At 41.7% G+C, this 17,780-nt stretch overlaps 2 protein-coding genes across 2 annotated transcripts in view; one reads left to right on the forward strand and one right to left on the reverse strand.

Moving 5' to 3' along the window:
- Positions 1-17,780, reverse strand: part of LOC135570235 (uncharacterized) — a 52,069-nt gene that overhangs the window by 17,982 nt on the left and 16,307 nt on the right. The window lies entirely within an intron of this gene.
- Positions 5,247-7,753, forward strand: LOC135570230 (uncharacterized). The gene is made up of 3 exons (XM_065016340.1): positions 5,247-6,941; positions 7,310-7,407; positions 7,538-7,753. Exons 1-3 carry the CDS (start codon positions 6,596-6,598, stop codon positions 7,736-7,738), a joined length of 645 nt encoding a protein of 214 aa, XP_064872412.1. The 5' UTR covers positions 5,247-6,595; the 3' UTR covers positions 7,739-7,753.

Genomic DNA, 17,780 nt, shown 5'->3' on the forward strand with positions numbered 1-17,780 from the left:
CATGTCACCAGAATAAGAACCTCAAAATGTATTGGAAAGGAGCATCAAGCTCATCACGTGCAGTTTCACCACCCTGTGAAGTTCATAACTTATTTCATCTGTAGCCTAATAAACTACATGGGTTCCCAAGTCATAGTGGGAGGACCACACAATATATCATGTGACTCCAAGTTAACTAAGATGTGATTGTTATCATTAAGGAGTTTCCACAGCCATTTCTCACTTAGACATTTTTACTGACACAAATAGACAAACAAATTGTCAAACGAAGTAACAAATCGTCTGTCAGCATTTATAAAAGTGTACAGGCATATCCTGTTTCCATCAGCCCGGTCATTACTTTTGAAATGGTTGGATCAATATCCACCTTCATGATATGGATGAAGCCTGATTTGGAATGTCTGAGTAGTTCTATCTGATGTCATAATACACCCCTCTGATAATCAAGTGATATTTGGAATGTCTGAGTAATTCTATCTGATGTCATAATACACCCCTCTGATAGTGATACATTTGCTCCATTGTTTCCATGTCAGTTGGTTTCCCACTCTGATGATTTATATCTGACAGAGGAGCTTTAAATGAATACTATGGTGACATCTTAGTGTGTCTTGAAATAGGATTATTAATCATAAACTCCTATAGCAACAATACAATGCAGCTTTGACATCAAGAAGAGAATGGGCTGATGGGTGGTGGTGGTACTCTATAGGTAAGGCTGTCCAATATGAATGTTCAAATTGTCACACAGCCAGCCTCCGCCCAGAACCCTGCCCTGAACTTAGTCACTGTTACTGTCTACCACCCAGTACTCCAGTCCTGTATTCTAGTCAAGGCTCATCCTATATAACTATTTGTGTAAACCTTTTATATTCATATACAGTCCATAATGTCTAGACACACCATCATATACATTTTAAACAAATGTATATATTTATCTTCCAGACTCTGACATTCCTCGTTCTACCATTTCTATATTTCTAAATCCTTAAAATGAATTGTAGGGAAAATCAGTAGGTCACACAAATGACTATTTCTAAACAAAGATAATAGACAAGTAGAATGGGAGAGGTTTCTTATACTATCTTTACTTCCTCAGTGAAGAGACTCCAGGGACGGAGATGGAGGCTGTAGGAATGAAGATCAGACAGTGAAGAGACTCCAGGGACACAGATGAAGGCTGTAGGAATGAAGATCAGACAGTGAAGAGACTCCATAACATGATGAAGGCTGTAGGAATGAAGATCAGACAGCAATACTGGTCCTGTGGTCAGGTGGGTGAGTGGTCGATCCAGCCAATGATTGTGAGGAAGCATGCGGGGAACAGGCTCCTTTCTACTACCATTCTGGGGTCTGGATACATGCCAACAAAGACTACAACTGCTTCAAACAATGGGAGTGGCTACCATTGACCACCACACTTTCTTTCATAACCAGGAAACCCATGTTGAGCCAGCAGTGTTCCCACTATGGAAGAGGGAGCAGGAAGACGTCATCCAGGGACAAGGACAAAGGTGCAGCACTGGTGTTAGTGGCTGATGACAGAAGTGACAGCCTGGACAGCAAAGTTTGACGCGATCAGTGTTGTTGAGCAGAGAATCAACCAGATTGATTCACAGTCAGTTATATTCATATACGGTCCATAATGTCTAGACACACCATCATATACATTTTAAACAAATTGTATATATTTATATTCCAGACTCTGACATTCCTCGTTCTACCATTTCTATATTTCTAAATCCTTAAAATAAATTGTAGGGAAAATCAGTAGGTCACACAAATGACTATTTCTAAACAAAGATAATAGACAAGTAGAATGGGAGAGGTTTCTTATACTATCTTTACTTACTCAGTGAAGAGACTCCAGGGATGGTGATGAAGGCTGTAGGAATGAAGATCAGACAGTGAAGAGACTCCAGGGACGGTGATGAAGGCTGTAGGAATGAAGATCAGACAGTGAAGAGACTCCAGTGAGGGCGCTGATCATCTTTTTTAAACAAAACATTTATTTTACTGAACAAGTATTTTTCTTAACTGCATTGTTGGTTAAGGGCTTGTAAGTAAGCATTTCACTAAGGTCTACACCGGTTGTATTTGGCACGTGACAAATAATATTTAATTTGATTTTCATACTTTTCTAATGAAACACTTTTCAACCCATATGATCTATTACATAATAAAAGTCGTAATACAAATATCATGTCATAGTGAATTCATGACATGTGAACGAACAAGCCTTTTCATACTTTATAATATGGCTATACAGTGGGGAGAACAATTATTTGATACACTGCCGATTTTGCAGGTTTTCCTACTTACAAAGAAGGTAGAGGTCTGTAATTTTTATCATAGATACACTTAAACCGTGAGAGACGGAATCTAAAACAAAAATCCAGAAAATCACATTTAATGATTTTTAAGTAATTAATTAGCATTTTATTGAGACCCAGAGTTACTTCTGCTGCAGAGGATACGTTCATTAGAGTTACCAGCCTCAGAAATTGCTGCCCAAATAAATGTTTCACAGAGTTGAACTAACAGACACATCTCAATATCAACTGTTCAGAGGAGACTGTGTGAATCAGGCCTTCATGGTCGAATTGCTGCAAAGAAACCACTACTCAAGGACACCAAAAAGAAGAAGAGACTTGCTTGGGCCAAGAAACACGAGCAAGCCTTCACATTGACTCTGTACTGGTACCCCCTGTATATAGCCTCCACATTGACTCTGTACTGGTACCTCCTGTACATAGCCTTCACATTGACCCTGTACTGCGGACCTGACATCCTTTCACTCCCTCCTCTCTACATTTTCCTCTTCTCTCTCTGCTGCTAAAGCCACTTTCTACCACTCTAAATTCCAAGCATCTGCCTCTAACCCTAGGAAGCTCTTTGCAACCTTCTCCTCCCTCCTGAATCCTCCTCCCCCTCCCCCTCCTCCTCTCTGCAGATGACTTGACAGATTCTTTTATGTGTCAACCATTTTGAAAAGAAGGTCGACGACATCCGATCCTCGTTTGCTAAGTCAAACGACACCGCTGGTTCTGCTCACACTGCGCTACCCTGTGCTCTGACCTCTTTCTCCCCCTCTCTCCAGATGAAATCTCGCGTCTTGTGACGGCCGGCCGCCCAACAACCTGCCCGCTTGACCCTATCCCCTCCTCTCTTCTCCAGACCATTTCCGGAGACCTTCTCCCTTACCTCACCTCGCTCATCAACTCATCCCTGACCGCTGGCTACTCCCTTCCGTCTTCAAGAGAGCGAGAGTTGCACCCCTTCTGAAAAAACCTACACTCGATCCCTCCGATGTCAACAACTACAGACCAGTATCCTTCTTTCTTTTCTCTCCAAAACTCTTGAACGTGCCGTCCTTGGCCAGCTCTCCCGCTATCTCTCTCAGAATGACCTTCTTGATCCAAATCAGTCAGGTTTCAAGACTAGTCATTCAACTGAGACTGCTCTTCTCTGTATCATCATTAAAAGGAGGCGCTCCGCACTGCTAAAGCTAACTCTCTCTCCTCTGCTCTCATCCTTCTAGACCTATCACCTGCCTTCGATACTGTGAACCATCAGATCCTCCTCTCCACCCTCTCCGAGTTGGGCATCTCCATTGGCTGCGGCCCACGCTTGGATTGCGTCCTACCTGACAGGTCGCTCCTACCAGGTGGCGTGGCGAGAATCCGTCTCCACACCACGTGCTCTCACCACTGGTGTCCCCCAGGGCTCTGTTCTAGGCCCTCTCCTATTCTCACTATACACCAAGTCACTTGGCTCTGTCATAACCTCACATGGTCTCTCCTATCATTGCTATGCAGACGACACACAATTAATCTTCTCCTTTCCCCCTTCTGATGATCAGGTGGCGAATCGCATCTCTGCATGTCTGGCAGACATATCAGTGTGGATGACGGATCACCACCTCAAGCTGAACCTCGGCAAGACGGAGCTGCTCTTCCTCCCGGGAAGGACTGCCCGTTCCATGATCTCGCCATCACGGTTGACAACTCCATTGTGTCCTCCTCCCAGAGCGCTAAGAACCTTGGCGTGATCCTGGACAACACCCTGTCGTTCTCAACTAACATCAAGGCGGTGGCCCGTTCCTGTAGGTTCATGCTCTACAACATCCGCAGAGTACGACCCTGCCTCACACAGGAAGCGGCGCAGGTCCTAATCCAGGCACTCGTCATCTCCCGTCTGGATTACTGCAACTCGCTGTTGGCTGGGCTCCCTGCCTGTGCCATTAAACCCCTACAACTCATCCAGAACGCCGCAGCCCGTCTGGTGTTCAACCTTCCCAAGTTCTCTCACGTCACCCCGCTCCTCCGCTCTCTCCACTGGCTTCCAGTTGAAGCTCGCATCCGCTACAAGACCATGGTGCTTGCCTACGGAGCTGTGAGGGGAACGGCACCTCAGTACCTCCAGGCTCTGATCAGGCCCTACACCCAAACAAGGGCACTGCGTTCATCCACCTCTGGCCTGCTCGCCCCTACCACTGAGGAAGTACAGTTCCCGCTCAGCCCAGTCAAAACTGTTCGCTGCTCTGGCCCCCAATGGTGGAACAAACTCCCTCACGACGCCAGGACAGCGGAGTCAATCACCACCTTCCGGAGACACCTGAAACCCCACCTCTTTAAGGAATACCTAGGATAGGATAAAGTAATCCCTCTCACCCCCCCCCCTTAAAAGATTTAGATGCACTACTGTTCCACTGGATGTCATAAGGTGAATGCACCAATTTGTAAGTCGCTCTGGATAAGAGCGTCTGCTAAATGACTTAAATGTAAATGTAAATGTACTGGTACCTCCTATATATAGCCTTCACATTGACTCTGTACTGGTACCTCCTGTATATAGCCTCCACATTGACTCTGTACTGGTACCTCCTGTATATAGCCTCCACATTGACTCTGTACTGGTACCCCCTGTATACAGCCTCCACATTGACTCTGTACTGGTACCTCCTGTATATAGCCTCCACATTGATTCTGTACTGGTACCCCCTGTATATAGCCTCCACATTGATTATGTACTGGTACCCCCTGTATATAGCCTCCACATTGACTCTGTACCAGTACATCCCAGTATATAGCCTCCACATGGACTCTGTACTGGTACCTCCTGTATATAGCCTCCACATTGACTATGTACTGGTACCCCCAGTATATAGCTTCCACATTGACTCTGTACAGGTACCTCCTGTATATAGCCTCCACATTGACTATGTACTGGTACCCCTGTATATAGCTTCCACATTGACTCTGTACAGGTACCTCCTGTATATAGCCTCCACATTGACTCTGTACTGGTACCCCCTGTATATAGCCTCCACATTGACTCTGTACTGGTACCCCTTGTATATAGCCTCCACATTGACTCTGTACAGGTACGCCTTGTATATGGCCTCCACATTGACTCTCTGCCAGTACCGCCTGTATATAGCCTCCACATTGACTCTGTACCAGTACATCCCAGTATATAGCCTCCACATGGACTCTGTACTGGTACCCCCTGTATATAGCATCCACATTGACTCTGTACCAGTACATCCCAGTATATAGCCTCCACATGGACTCTGTACTGGTACCTCCTGTATATAGCCTCCACATTGACTATGTACTGGTACCCCCTGTATATAGCTTCCACATTGACTCTGTACAGGTACCTCCTGTATATAGCCTCCATATTGACTCTGTACTGGTACCCCCTGTATATAGCCTCCACATTGACTATGTACTGGTACCCCCTGTATATAGCCTCCACATTGACTCTGTACTGGTACGCCTTGTATATGGCCTCCACATTGACTCTCTGCCAGTACCCCCTGTATATAGCCTCCACATTGACTCTGTACTGGTACCCCCTGTATATAGCCTCCACATTGACTCTGTACTGGTACCCCCTGTATATAGCATCCACATTGACTCTGTACCAGTACATCCCAGTATATAGCCTCCACATGGACTCTGTACTGGTACCCCCTGTATATAGCCTCCATATTGACTCTGTACTGGTACCTCCTGTATATAGCTTCCACATTGACTATGCTATTCCTTATAAAGCTACGCTACAAAGCTACAACAGGTGTCGACATTATTGTAAAATTCTTAATGACAAGCCCTTAACCAACAATGTAGTTAAGAAAAATAAGAGGTAAGAAAAAAAGTTACACAATAAAAAAACTATACCGTGGCTACAGAGTCAATGTGGATTATGACGTTCTTTTCAATACAAAAGTGTAGTGTATTGTTTCCAAACTGCGTTACCCACTCCAGTCAGCAGATGGCGATGAGCGTCTTTTCAGGTGATGCTTCTAGCGTGACGTATAATGGACTGGACGGGACGCTTCTTCAGGAACAACAAAGCGCCAACTCTTTCAACCACTTCGATAGCTTGTTAGACAACATAAAACTGAAAGATTGACGTTTTAGGCCATGTTAATGTGCATTAGCTAATCGCAGTGTTTAAAACACATTTCAGTTGACGTTAACTTGAACCTAATGTGCTTGTTCAATTTGCAAATTGTTAAAGATTGATACTGAGCCTAGCACTAGGCTATTCGCTAATGCTAACTAGCTAGCTAACATCCCTGACCATGAGCTCATTAAACTACTCATCCCCTGCTAAAGAAGTGGATGTCTGCTGTCCGGAGAAAGAAGCTCTGGCGCTGAACATTGTCGTGAAAGACGAAGAGGAGGATATTACAGTGAAAGGAGAGAAAGATGCTCTGGCGCTGAACATTGTCGTGAAAGACGAAGAGGAGGATATTACAGTGAAAGGAGAGAAAGAACCTTTCAGAATGAAAAAGGAGGAAGAGGAGGCTGTTATAGGGAAAGAGGAGGCATCCTCTTCCTCTCTAAAAGGTTCTATCTCAGTAAAGGTGAAGGAGGAAGACGTTTTGGGAGTGAAAGAGGAGGAGACAGAATATCAGATTAACACCAGTGAGTACTGTCTTCAACAGGGACACAAACTATGCAGTTGTTGAATTAATGTGTGGTTTTTAAGGGGCATTCTACTTAAGTTATTCACTTCAATGTGATGTTCAGTACTTATATAAATTGTTAAAGGGTCAATCTGCCATTGCTACATATATTCTTGGGACTTTTAAATGAGATTTAATTATATATAACAGGCTTTTAAAATGTAATAATGGAGCATAATTTATACTTAAAATATCAAAGGGACACAAAAGGCACCCAATTAATTTAGAGATATTAATGCCTCTGATAAGACCCTATGACTGTAATAGACAGTAATACTTGATAATGGTAATAAGTTCACCATCTGTTTGATGTTCTCGTTCAAACAGGAGAGAGACATGACTATGGTGGATCCTCTGGGGAGCCTCAACAACATCCTGATGCTGACGAGACAGAGAAGAGTCTCTCCATTTCAGAACACCAGATGGTACAGCTTGGTCTGCTCTAGCATACAGCTTTCTCTATCGGGGGCTGGGTTTCTGTAAGGCACTTTATGACAACAGTGACATCAGCATCCATAATGATATGTGTCTGTGTCCCCTCTTTATGGTTACCAGGACAACGCTAGCCCTTCCTCTCTCCCGGAGTCCTCGTGTCGTGCCTCTCCCGGTAGCACCTTACTGCTGGGTATGAAGAGGTTGTTTGTGCTGCTGGTGGACTGCAGGAAAACAACGGGGCTGAGTGGAACTGTGAGAGGAGGAGAAGAGAAGAAAGGATCAGATTTGACTCATCAAAGTAAGTGCTGTAATTTAGTTTGAACAAATTAAATAGATCTGCCCACTGGTATCTGTTACCAGGACAACCAGCAGAGTTCTGTTAGTTGACAGGAAGATAGACTGGTATCTGTTACCCGGACAACCAGCAGAGCTCTGTTTGTTGACAGGAAGATAGACTGGTATATTTCCACCACAGTAGACAGTCTGTTAGTTGACATGTAAAACCTTGATGTAAGTTGTTTTAGAGAGAAACCAATAGACTGGTGTATATGGATGTTATGAATATCATAACACTGAAAAAGGATTCTGCCAATGAAAAGAGAGAAACCAATAGACCATATAAAACCTTGATGAAAGTTAGCTTTAGAGGGAAAGTTTCAAGATGATCTGATGTAAGGTGCTTGTTTTACAAAAACGTTTCCATAAAACATTATGGATGTTACATTGCCTGTCCCAGTCAACGCCCCTATCTTTACAAGACTGTAGAACAGGCAAACTAAACTCAAGACACTGTTAATTAATAAACTAATACTGGAGGAAAGCTGTGATCAGGCTGCCTACTCAAGAGAAAGCTTCAAACTGTAACCAGTGCCTGCAACCTGGTTATCAATCAACCTACCAGGGTAGTTACAAACAGTAGAGGAATGAAATCATCAACATGGTTTGATCATATCTTTACTAATGCTGCAGAAATGGGTTTTAAAGCAGCATCCAGATCCATCAGATGTAGTGATCACAATATAGTAGCCATGTCTAGGAAAACCACCGTTCCAAAGGCTGGGACTAATATTGTGTATAAGAGGTCATACATTAACTACCAGGGTAGTTACAAATGTCGTAGAAAATCGGTTCAAATATGACACTTGCAAGAACTTGTGAAATCAAATAGGCTTTTTGTAACAGTATTTTTATTGAAATTTTACCATTTTCACCCATATTAAGAGATACAACAACAGAGACAAAGCACACAGAACAAAAACAAGAAAAATAGCCCCCACTTACCCATATCTACGTGCATATATATACACATACATACACACATATACCCATGCATATACACACACATATGCATACACACACACACACACACACACACATATACACACCCATACATACGTACACCATTTTCCTCTTCCCGCTCGGTGCTTCTCTCACCCCATCACCATCATTGCGTCTCTCAATACATACATTTTAAACAAACTTACAAACAGAAATTAAACAAAAAAGCTCAGTTTAAACCAAGAGGTTAGGTTCCACACATGGAACGTACAGTGTAGTTCTGAAATACATAGATCCCCGCCATTCTAAGAGAATCCTTGCAGCATAATAGCTGATACCTCAGGTTCTAGGTAATTTAGATATGGTTCCCATACTTTGTAGAACTGGTCTGTTTTAGAATGCAATGTACATGTCAGATATTCCAGAGGCACCCATTCAAATAGTATCTTATGCCAATCTTTAATAGAAGGAACCTTATCACTAATCCACTGTAAAAGGATGTTTTTCCTCGCTGCGAAGGTAAGGATGTTGTAAAGCCTCCTTTTACAGACAGAAGTAACATGCCTACTAGGGAGACCTAACAGTAAAGAAACTGGGTCCAATTCTAGATCAACCCCTAGGATCTTTTCAATTTCTTGCAGGACACCAGACCAGTATCTTTGTATTTTGGTACATGACCATAAACAATGTGTTAGGGTGCCTGTATCAGTTTTGCATTTAAGACACTGAGGGGAAGAGGAAGTGGGGCTAAAAGCATGTCTGCGATTTGGGGATATATGCAATCTGTGTATTATTCTTAATTGGATTGTTCTAGTACGGTTACATATAGATATTGTTTTTGCATATCTCCAAATGTCCTCCCACATCTCTTCGTCAATAGTAACAGACAATTCTTTCTCCCACACTTGTTTCACCCTCTGTGTGTTGACAGCAGAAAAGGACCTTAAAGTGTAGTAAAACAGACTTACAGACATTTTCCTTTGTGGGAAAAAAAGCATTCTTTCAATGACAGACACATCAGGGTTACCAATTAAGGTGGTGCTCTCCAGAATATAATGTCTTACTTGTAGGAAGCGGAAAAAGTCCTGCTTTGGGAGTCGATATTTCTCGACCATCTGCTCAAATGACAACAAAATCTTATCAGCAAATAAGTCGTTTAGCCTGCGTATGCCCTTATTAAGCCATAAGTTAAAGCCAGCATCCAGCAATCCTGGACTGAAATCTGGGTTGTTAAGAATTGGGGTAAGAGCAGAGGTTAGTTTGGACCTTCCCAGGAAGCGTTGAACTGACCTCCATACTTTGAGTGTGTTAAGTGTATCGGGATTATTGCAGTGTTCTTCTACAGACTTGAAACTTCTGAAAAATAAAAGATCCTGTAAGGGGTATTTTGAAAGAGAAGTCTCAATGTCTAACCAAATAGAGGAGTCATCATTTGTGATCCAGTCAGAAATATAACAACGGTGGGCACACCATTGATAGAACCTGATATTGGGCAGGTCCAAGCCGCCCATAGAACTTGGCAGCTGCAATATTGCCATCTTAAGTCTTGGCTTGCGTTTACTCCATATAAAGGAACTTAGCCATCCATTTACATCCTTTATTACCTTATTGGAGAGTAATACTGGGATCATTTGGATTGGGTAAAGTAGTCTAGGTAAAACGTTCATTTTCAAGAGGGATATTCTACCCAACCAAGAAAACGGGAGAGAGTTCCAGCGCTCCAGATCCTGTCTTATTGTATCAAACAAGGTGTAAGGGTTTTCTGGTGAAAGAGAAGCGGACCAAAAAGCAGCATGGTGGTTATTCATGTTCTTTAATTTATAAAGAAACTACACATGAGATAACTAACAAAAACAACAAACGTGAGAAAACCTAAAACAGTCCTATCTGGTGCAAACACAGAGACAGGAACAATCACCCAACAAACACAGTGAAACCCAGGCTACCTAAGTATGATTCTCAATCAGAGACAACTAATGACACCTGCCTCTGATTGAGAACCATACTAGGCCGAAAACATAGAAATACCCAAAACCTAGAAAAACAAACAGACTGCCCACCCAACTCACGCCCTGACCATACTAACTAAATACAAAACACAGGAAATAAAGGTCAGAACGTGACACAAGGGAACAAAATTGGCTTTGTACATTAGCTGGAATTTAGGAGTTACAAATATACCCAGATACATGAAACCTGAGGGAGACCATTTAAAAGGGAAGGGGGGAGAAGAATTAGGTACAGAGTGTAGGCTACCAAGTGGCATAGCCTCTGACTTAGTAAGGTTAATCTTGTAGCCTGAGAGTCCGCTGAATAATTCAATAATATTAATAAGAGATGTAATTGAAGTCTCGGGACTAGAGATGAATATCAGGACATCATCAGCATACAAGCTTATTTTATGGTGAACATCACCAATGAGCAGCCCCTGTATAGCAGGCGTTACCCTGATGGCCTCGGCCAGTGGTTCCATAACGAGTGCAAAGAGGAGGGGGGATAAAGGACAGCCCTGTCTGGTACCTCTGTGTATAGATAAGCTATTTGACCGTAGCCCATTAGTAAGGACAGCAGCCTGAGGATCATATAAAGAAGAATGGTTGTGTTCAACCTCCAATGTCTTGACCGATTGAATGCCCCGTTGAGTTTCATGTCCAGGATCACCTCAGCATGATCAGATATGACTATGATTCCTATCCTAGCAGATAAAACAGACTGCAAAGACGTCTTGGGCATAAAAAAATCATCTATTCTAGTCTGACATCCATGAGGTGCAGAGAAAAAAGTGAACTCTCTGTTGGGGGATGGAAAGCTCTCCAGACATCCGCATACTCCAGATCATCACAAATAGCTTTAAGTGACTTAGCTTGAGGAGAGAGTGAAGCTATACCGCTGGGAAACTTATCAATAAGGGGGTTCAACAAGCAGTTAAAATCTCCTCCAACCACTGCAGTGTCTGAGTTTAATTCTGAAAAGTCTAGAAATGCCTTAGTGAGGAAATCAGGGGGGTGAGCAGGGGGGAAGTAAATATTCATTATGGAAATGTTCTGCCCTTGTAAAGTACCATTAATTATAACAAAGCGACCAAATTTATCTTTCACACAATTCAAGACCTTAAGTGGTAAGTTCTTTTTCACCAGAATTGCTACACCTCTACTTCTGGATGTAAATGATGAGAAAAACACTTGACCAAACCCTCCTTGTTGTAATTTCAGGTGCTCCTTATCATCCAAATGGGTTTCTTGAAACAGGGCAATATCAATATTTTATTTTTTCAAAAAAGACAGTACGGTTCAAATATGACACTTGCAAGAACTTGTGAAATCAAATAGGCTTTTTAATACAACGTGGTCTGCGGAACACCGCTTCCCAGAGCCCCGGCTCCTGTATTTATACACATATAGCATATGGGTCCAACCCATATGCAGATAAACATACTTCCCCTAATTCTTCTGCCTACCATTATCTTTTTAGTTCAGGCTTCCTGCTTGTTCACGCCCAATAACGCCCATATCTGCTTTTCATCAGATTATAATGGTGGCAAGACCCTTGCTTTGGCCTTAAAAATACTATACATTCCTCTATTCTATAGGCTTGCTTTGTCCCTGCACTTATCTTAATGCGTTCTTTTGTATGTGTGTTATCTAGGATCAGCAGACTATGTGTCTCCTCTGTTTTTAGCGTGTCCAGCTATACTAAAAATACTATACATTCCTCTATTCTATAGGCTTGTGCTTAGGCCCTGCACTTAGCTTAATGCGTTCTTTTGTATGTGTGTTATCTAGGATCAGCAGACTATGTGTCTCCTCTATCTTGTGTGTCCAGTTGTCCTAGGCGCCTGTGTGTCGCCTTCTCTTTGTGTGGTGCGGCTTTTGACATTATCGATCATAGTCTGCTGCTGACAAAAACGTATGGCTTTACACCCCCTGCTATATTGTGGATAAAGAGTTTTTCTTTTAAAATGTAACCTTTATTTAACTAGGCAAGTCAGTTAAGAAGAAATTATTTTTTTCAATGACGGCCTAGGACTGCCTTGTTCAGGGGCAGAACGACAGAGTTACTAGTTGCTACTAGTGCTCTCTAATGTTTTGATGCGCGCTCCAGGTCACGTTGTTTTTATCCGGTATTCAACACAGTTTATCGATTATTTACGTTTTAATACCTGAAGTTGGAATGGGAAAGTTGTTTCAAATGTTTGGACAGCGTTTACAGGTAACTTATTAGATATTTTGTAGTCATGCTGGGCGAGTTGGAACCGGTGTTTAAAAAAAAATCAAACAGACACATCTCAACATCATCAGTTCAGGAGAGACTACGTGAATCAGGCCTTCATGGTCGAATTGCTGCAAGGAAACCACTACTAAAGGACACCAATAAGAAGAAGAGACTTGCTTGGGCCAAGAAACACGAGCAATGGACATTAGACCGGTGGATATCTGTCCTTGGATCTGATGAGTCCAAATTTGAGAAGCGTCATGTCTTTGTGACATGGATGGATTATCCTGGCAGTTGATACGTGTTCACTAACAGGCAGTACATTTTGTGCACAATTTGAGAGAAATAATATTTCACCTTAGTTTTTACTTTACCCAAAATATGACATCAGCGATGTTGAAAATATGTCAACGTCATGAAATGTCAAACTGATTTTGAAGCTTTGTTCAAACTGATTTTGAACCCCCCCTTTGTTCAGGGACACATTAACAGAAATTGAACCCCCCTTTGTTCAGGGACACATTAACAGAAATTGAACCCCCCCTTTGTTCAGGGACACATTAACAGAAATTGAACCCCCCCTTTGTTCAGGGACACATTAACAGAAATTGAACCCCCTTTGTTCAGGGACACATTAACAGAAATTGAACCCCCCTTTGTTCAGGGACACATTAACAGAAATTAACAGAAATTGAACCCCCTTTGTTCAGGGACACATTAACAGAAATTGAACCCCCCCCGTTGTTCAGGGACACATTAACAGAAATTGAACAATTGCATGTCTGTGAAACTTGTTTAGTTTATGTCTCAGTTGTTGAATCTTGTTGAGTAAATATTTGTATGAACATATGTTAAGTTTGCTGAAAATAAATGCAGTTGACAGTAAGAGGACGTTTCTTTTTTTGCTGAGTTTATATATAGTTCCTGTCAGTTTTAGGATCATCTACCCAAAATATTTCACCTTCTTATTTTTTACTTTACCCAAAATCAGCGATCGTCAAAATGTTGAAAATCTGTGAACGTCTAAAAAATGTATTGGTCCATTTAAACAGCAATGTGTCGAACCCTTTCAACAACGGGGAGATGTTACTGATGTGCTTTGTATCTGCGACGTAAAAACTAGTTTTGGACTTCCACACAAAATTACTTCTTTAGTTATTTTATGTTTAAGGAAGTGTGTAGGTCACATTCTGTATCATACAGCTTGAAAAAACGTAAGAGAATACACACAGGGGAGAAACCTTACCACTGTTCCCAGTGTGGAAAGGGTTTCAACCAGTCAGGGATGCTGAAACAACATGAGAGAATACACACAGGAGAGAAGCCTTACCACTGTTCCCAGTGTGGAAAGGGTTTCAACCAGTCAGGGACGCTGAAAGAACATGAGAGAATACACACAGGAGAGAAGCCTTACCACTGCTCCCAATGTGGAAAGTGTTTCAACCATTCGGGGGATCTGAAACGACATGAGAGAATACACACAGGAGACAAGCCTTACCACTGCTCCCAATGTGGAAAGTGTTTCAACCATTCGGGGGAGCTGAAACTACATGAGAGAATACACACAGGAGAGAAGCCTTACCACTGCTCCCAATGTGGAAAGTGTTTCAACCATTCGGGGGATCTGAAACGACATGAGAGAATACACACAGGAGAGAAGCCTTATCACTGCTCCCAATGTGGAAAGTGTTTCAACCAGAATGGACACCTGAAACTACATGAGAGAATACACACAGGAGAGAAGCCTTACCACTCCTCCCAGGGTGCAAACCATTTGCCCATTTAGGAAGCCTGAAATAACACATTAGACTGCACACAGAGGAGAAGGCTTAGAAAAGCTCAGACTGTGGGAAAACATATTACTCATAAGTCACTTAAACGTCATTAGAGAATCCACACAGGAGAGAGAAATACTTACCTTAGCGTGTATGTTGATATTGCACATCACATTGACTTAAAATTCATCAGAGAACATACATTGTGCTCCCGTTGTCTTATATTGTTGACTGACAATGTGTTAAACTGTCTTTACCAGATGAAATTAAATGGTACAGGGTATACTCAAACATATATATTTTTTGTTTTTATTAGAAAACATGAATTGAATATGGAGTCTGTCAGTTTGAATATAAAGGAGATCAGGTTCCTTCTTTTAAACTGTCCTTTTTTAAAACTCTTTGTGTGTTTATCTGGGTGTGTCATTCCTCCAGCACTACAGATAATCAAGTGATATTAGGATGTGGTGCATTAGTTCCATTGTTGACATTTGCATTGTTGGCCCACTGATGATTTAATGAAATGAAAATGTTCAGACTCTGTAATGGAACATGTTAATTGTTTGTGTGTCCACATAACTGAGTATGTGACTAACCTTGTGAAACTGTCCTATTATAATCTCCTGTTCTTGGGACTATCATCCTGTGTTGCAAACCAATTTGCACCTGTGTCCTTGTATGAATAAAGTCCCGCCCAGGAACAGGAAATTATAAAGATATTTGCTAATCACTCAATGCTTCAGGAATTCAGACTGTCTACACTGCGCTGTGTAACTCTGTTATTCTCTCTGAGCTCAGAAATAAAGAATCTTGGTTTGACTTGGACTCCAGCAGATCCTTATTTTATAATATCCACCACAACTCTCCCACAGATTGCTGTGTATTATTGTCTCAATGAAGAGTTCCTCTTTCGACTTTCCTGTTGGCATTTACAACACTCCCACTGGTTGAATAAAAGTTTTTACCCGAATGATGAGATTATTATCTTATTTGTCAAATGGCAACCAAGCATCGATCATCATGTCACCAGAATAAGAACCTCAATGTATTGGAAAGGAGCATCAAGCTCATCACGTGCACTTTCACCACCCTGTGAAGTTCATAACTTATTTCATCTGTAGCCTAATAAACTACATGGTTTCTCAAGTCATAGTGGGAGGACCACACAACATGTCATGTGACTCCAAGTTAACTAAGATGTGATTGTTATCATTAAGGAGTTTCCACAGCCATTTCTCACTTAGACATTTTTACTGACACAAATATACAAACAAATTGTCAAATTTGTCAAACGAAGTAACAAATCGTCTGTCAGCATTTATAAAAGTGTACAGGCATATCCTGTTTCCGTCAACCCGGTCATTACTTTTGAAATGGTTGGATCAATATCTACCTTCATGATGTGGATGAAGCCTGATTTGGAATGTCTGGAGTAGTTCTATATGATGTCATAATACACCCCTCTGATAGTGATACATTTGCTCCATTGTTTCCATGTCAGTTGGTTTCCCACTCTGATGATTTATATCTGACAGAGGGGCTTTAAATGAATAGTATGGTGACATCTTAGTGTGTCTTGAAGTAAATAGGATTATTAATCATAAACTCCTATAGCAACAATACACTGCAGCTTTGACATCAAGAAGAGAATGGGCTGATGGGTGGTGGTGCTACTCTATAGGTAAGGCTGTCCAATAGGAATGTTCAAATAGTCACTTCTAGCCAGCCTCCGCCCAGTACCCTGCCCTGAACTTAGTCACTGTTACTAACCGTCTACCACCCAGTACCCTGCCCTGAACTTAGTCACTGTTACTAGCCGTCAACCACCCAGTACTCCACCCTGTATTCTAGTCAAGGCTCATCCTATATAACTACTGCTGTACACACCTTTTATATTCATATACGGTCCATAATGTCTAGACACACCATCATATACATTTTAAACAAATTGTATATATTTATATTCCAGACTCTGACATTCCTCGTTCTACATTTTCTATATTTCTAAATCCTTAAAATGAATTGTAGGAAAAAAGATCAGACAGTGAAGAGACTCCAGGGACGGAGATGGAGGCTGTAGGAATGAAGATCAGACAGTGAAGAGACTCCAGGGACGGTGATGAAGATCAGACAGTGAAGAGACTCCAGGGACGGAGATGAAGGCTGTAGGAATGAAGATCAGACAGTGAAGAGACTCCAGTGGTTCAGGGCGCTGTGCATCTTTTTTTTTTAAACAAAACTATTTATTTTACTTAACAAGTATTTTTCTTAACTGCATTGTTGGTTAAGGGCTTGTAAGTAAGCATTTCACTAAGGTCTACACCCGTTGTATTTGGCACGTGACAAATAATATTTAATTTGATTTTCATACTTTTCTAATAAAACACTTTTCAACCCATATGATCTATTACATAATAAAAGTCGTAATACAAATATCATGTCATAGTGAATTCATGACATGTGAACGAACAAGCCTTTTCATACTTTATAATATGGCTATACAGTGGGGGGAACAAGTATTTGATACACTGCCGATTTTGCAGGTTTTCCTACTTACAAAGCATGTGGAGGTCTGTAATTTTTTATCATAGATACATTTAAACCGTGAGAGACGGAATCTAAAACAAAAATCCAGAAAATCACATTTAATGATTTTTAAGTAATTAATTTGCATTTTATTGAGACCCAGAGTTACTTCTGCTGCAGAGGATAAGTTCATTAGAGTTACCAGCCTCAGAAATTGCTGCCCAAATAAATGCTTCACAGAGTTGAATGAAAAGACACATCTCAATATCAACTGTTCAGAGGAGACTGTGTGAATCAGGCCTTCGTGGTCGAATTGATGCAAAGAAACCACTACTCAAGCACACCAAAAAGAAGAAGAGACTTGGGCCAAGAAACACGAGCAAACCTTCACATTAACTCTGTACTGGTACCCCCTGTATATAGCCTCCACATTGACTCTGTACTGGTAACCCCTGTATATAGCCTCCACATTGACTCTGTACTGGTACCTCCTGTATATAGCCTCCACATTGACCCTGTACTGGTACCTCCTGTATATAGCCTCCACATTGACTCTGTACTGGTAACCCCTG

This window comes from Oncorhynchus nerka, unplaced genomic scaffold (genome assembly GCF_034236695.1).
Source record: "Oncorhynchus nerka isolate Pitt River unplaced genomic scaffold, Oner_Uvic_2.0 unplaced_scaffold_1018, whole genome shotgun sequence".
Taxonomy (NCBI): Eukaryota; Metazoa; Chordata; class Actinopteri; order Salmoniformes; family Salmonidae; genus Oncorhynchus; species Oncorhynchus nerka.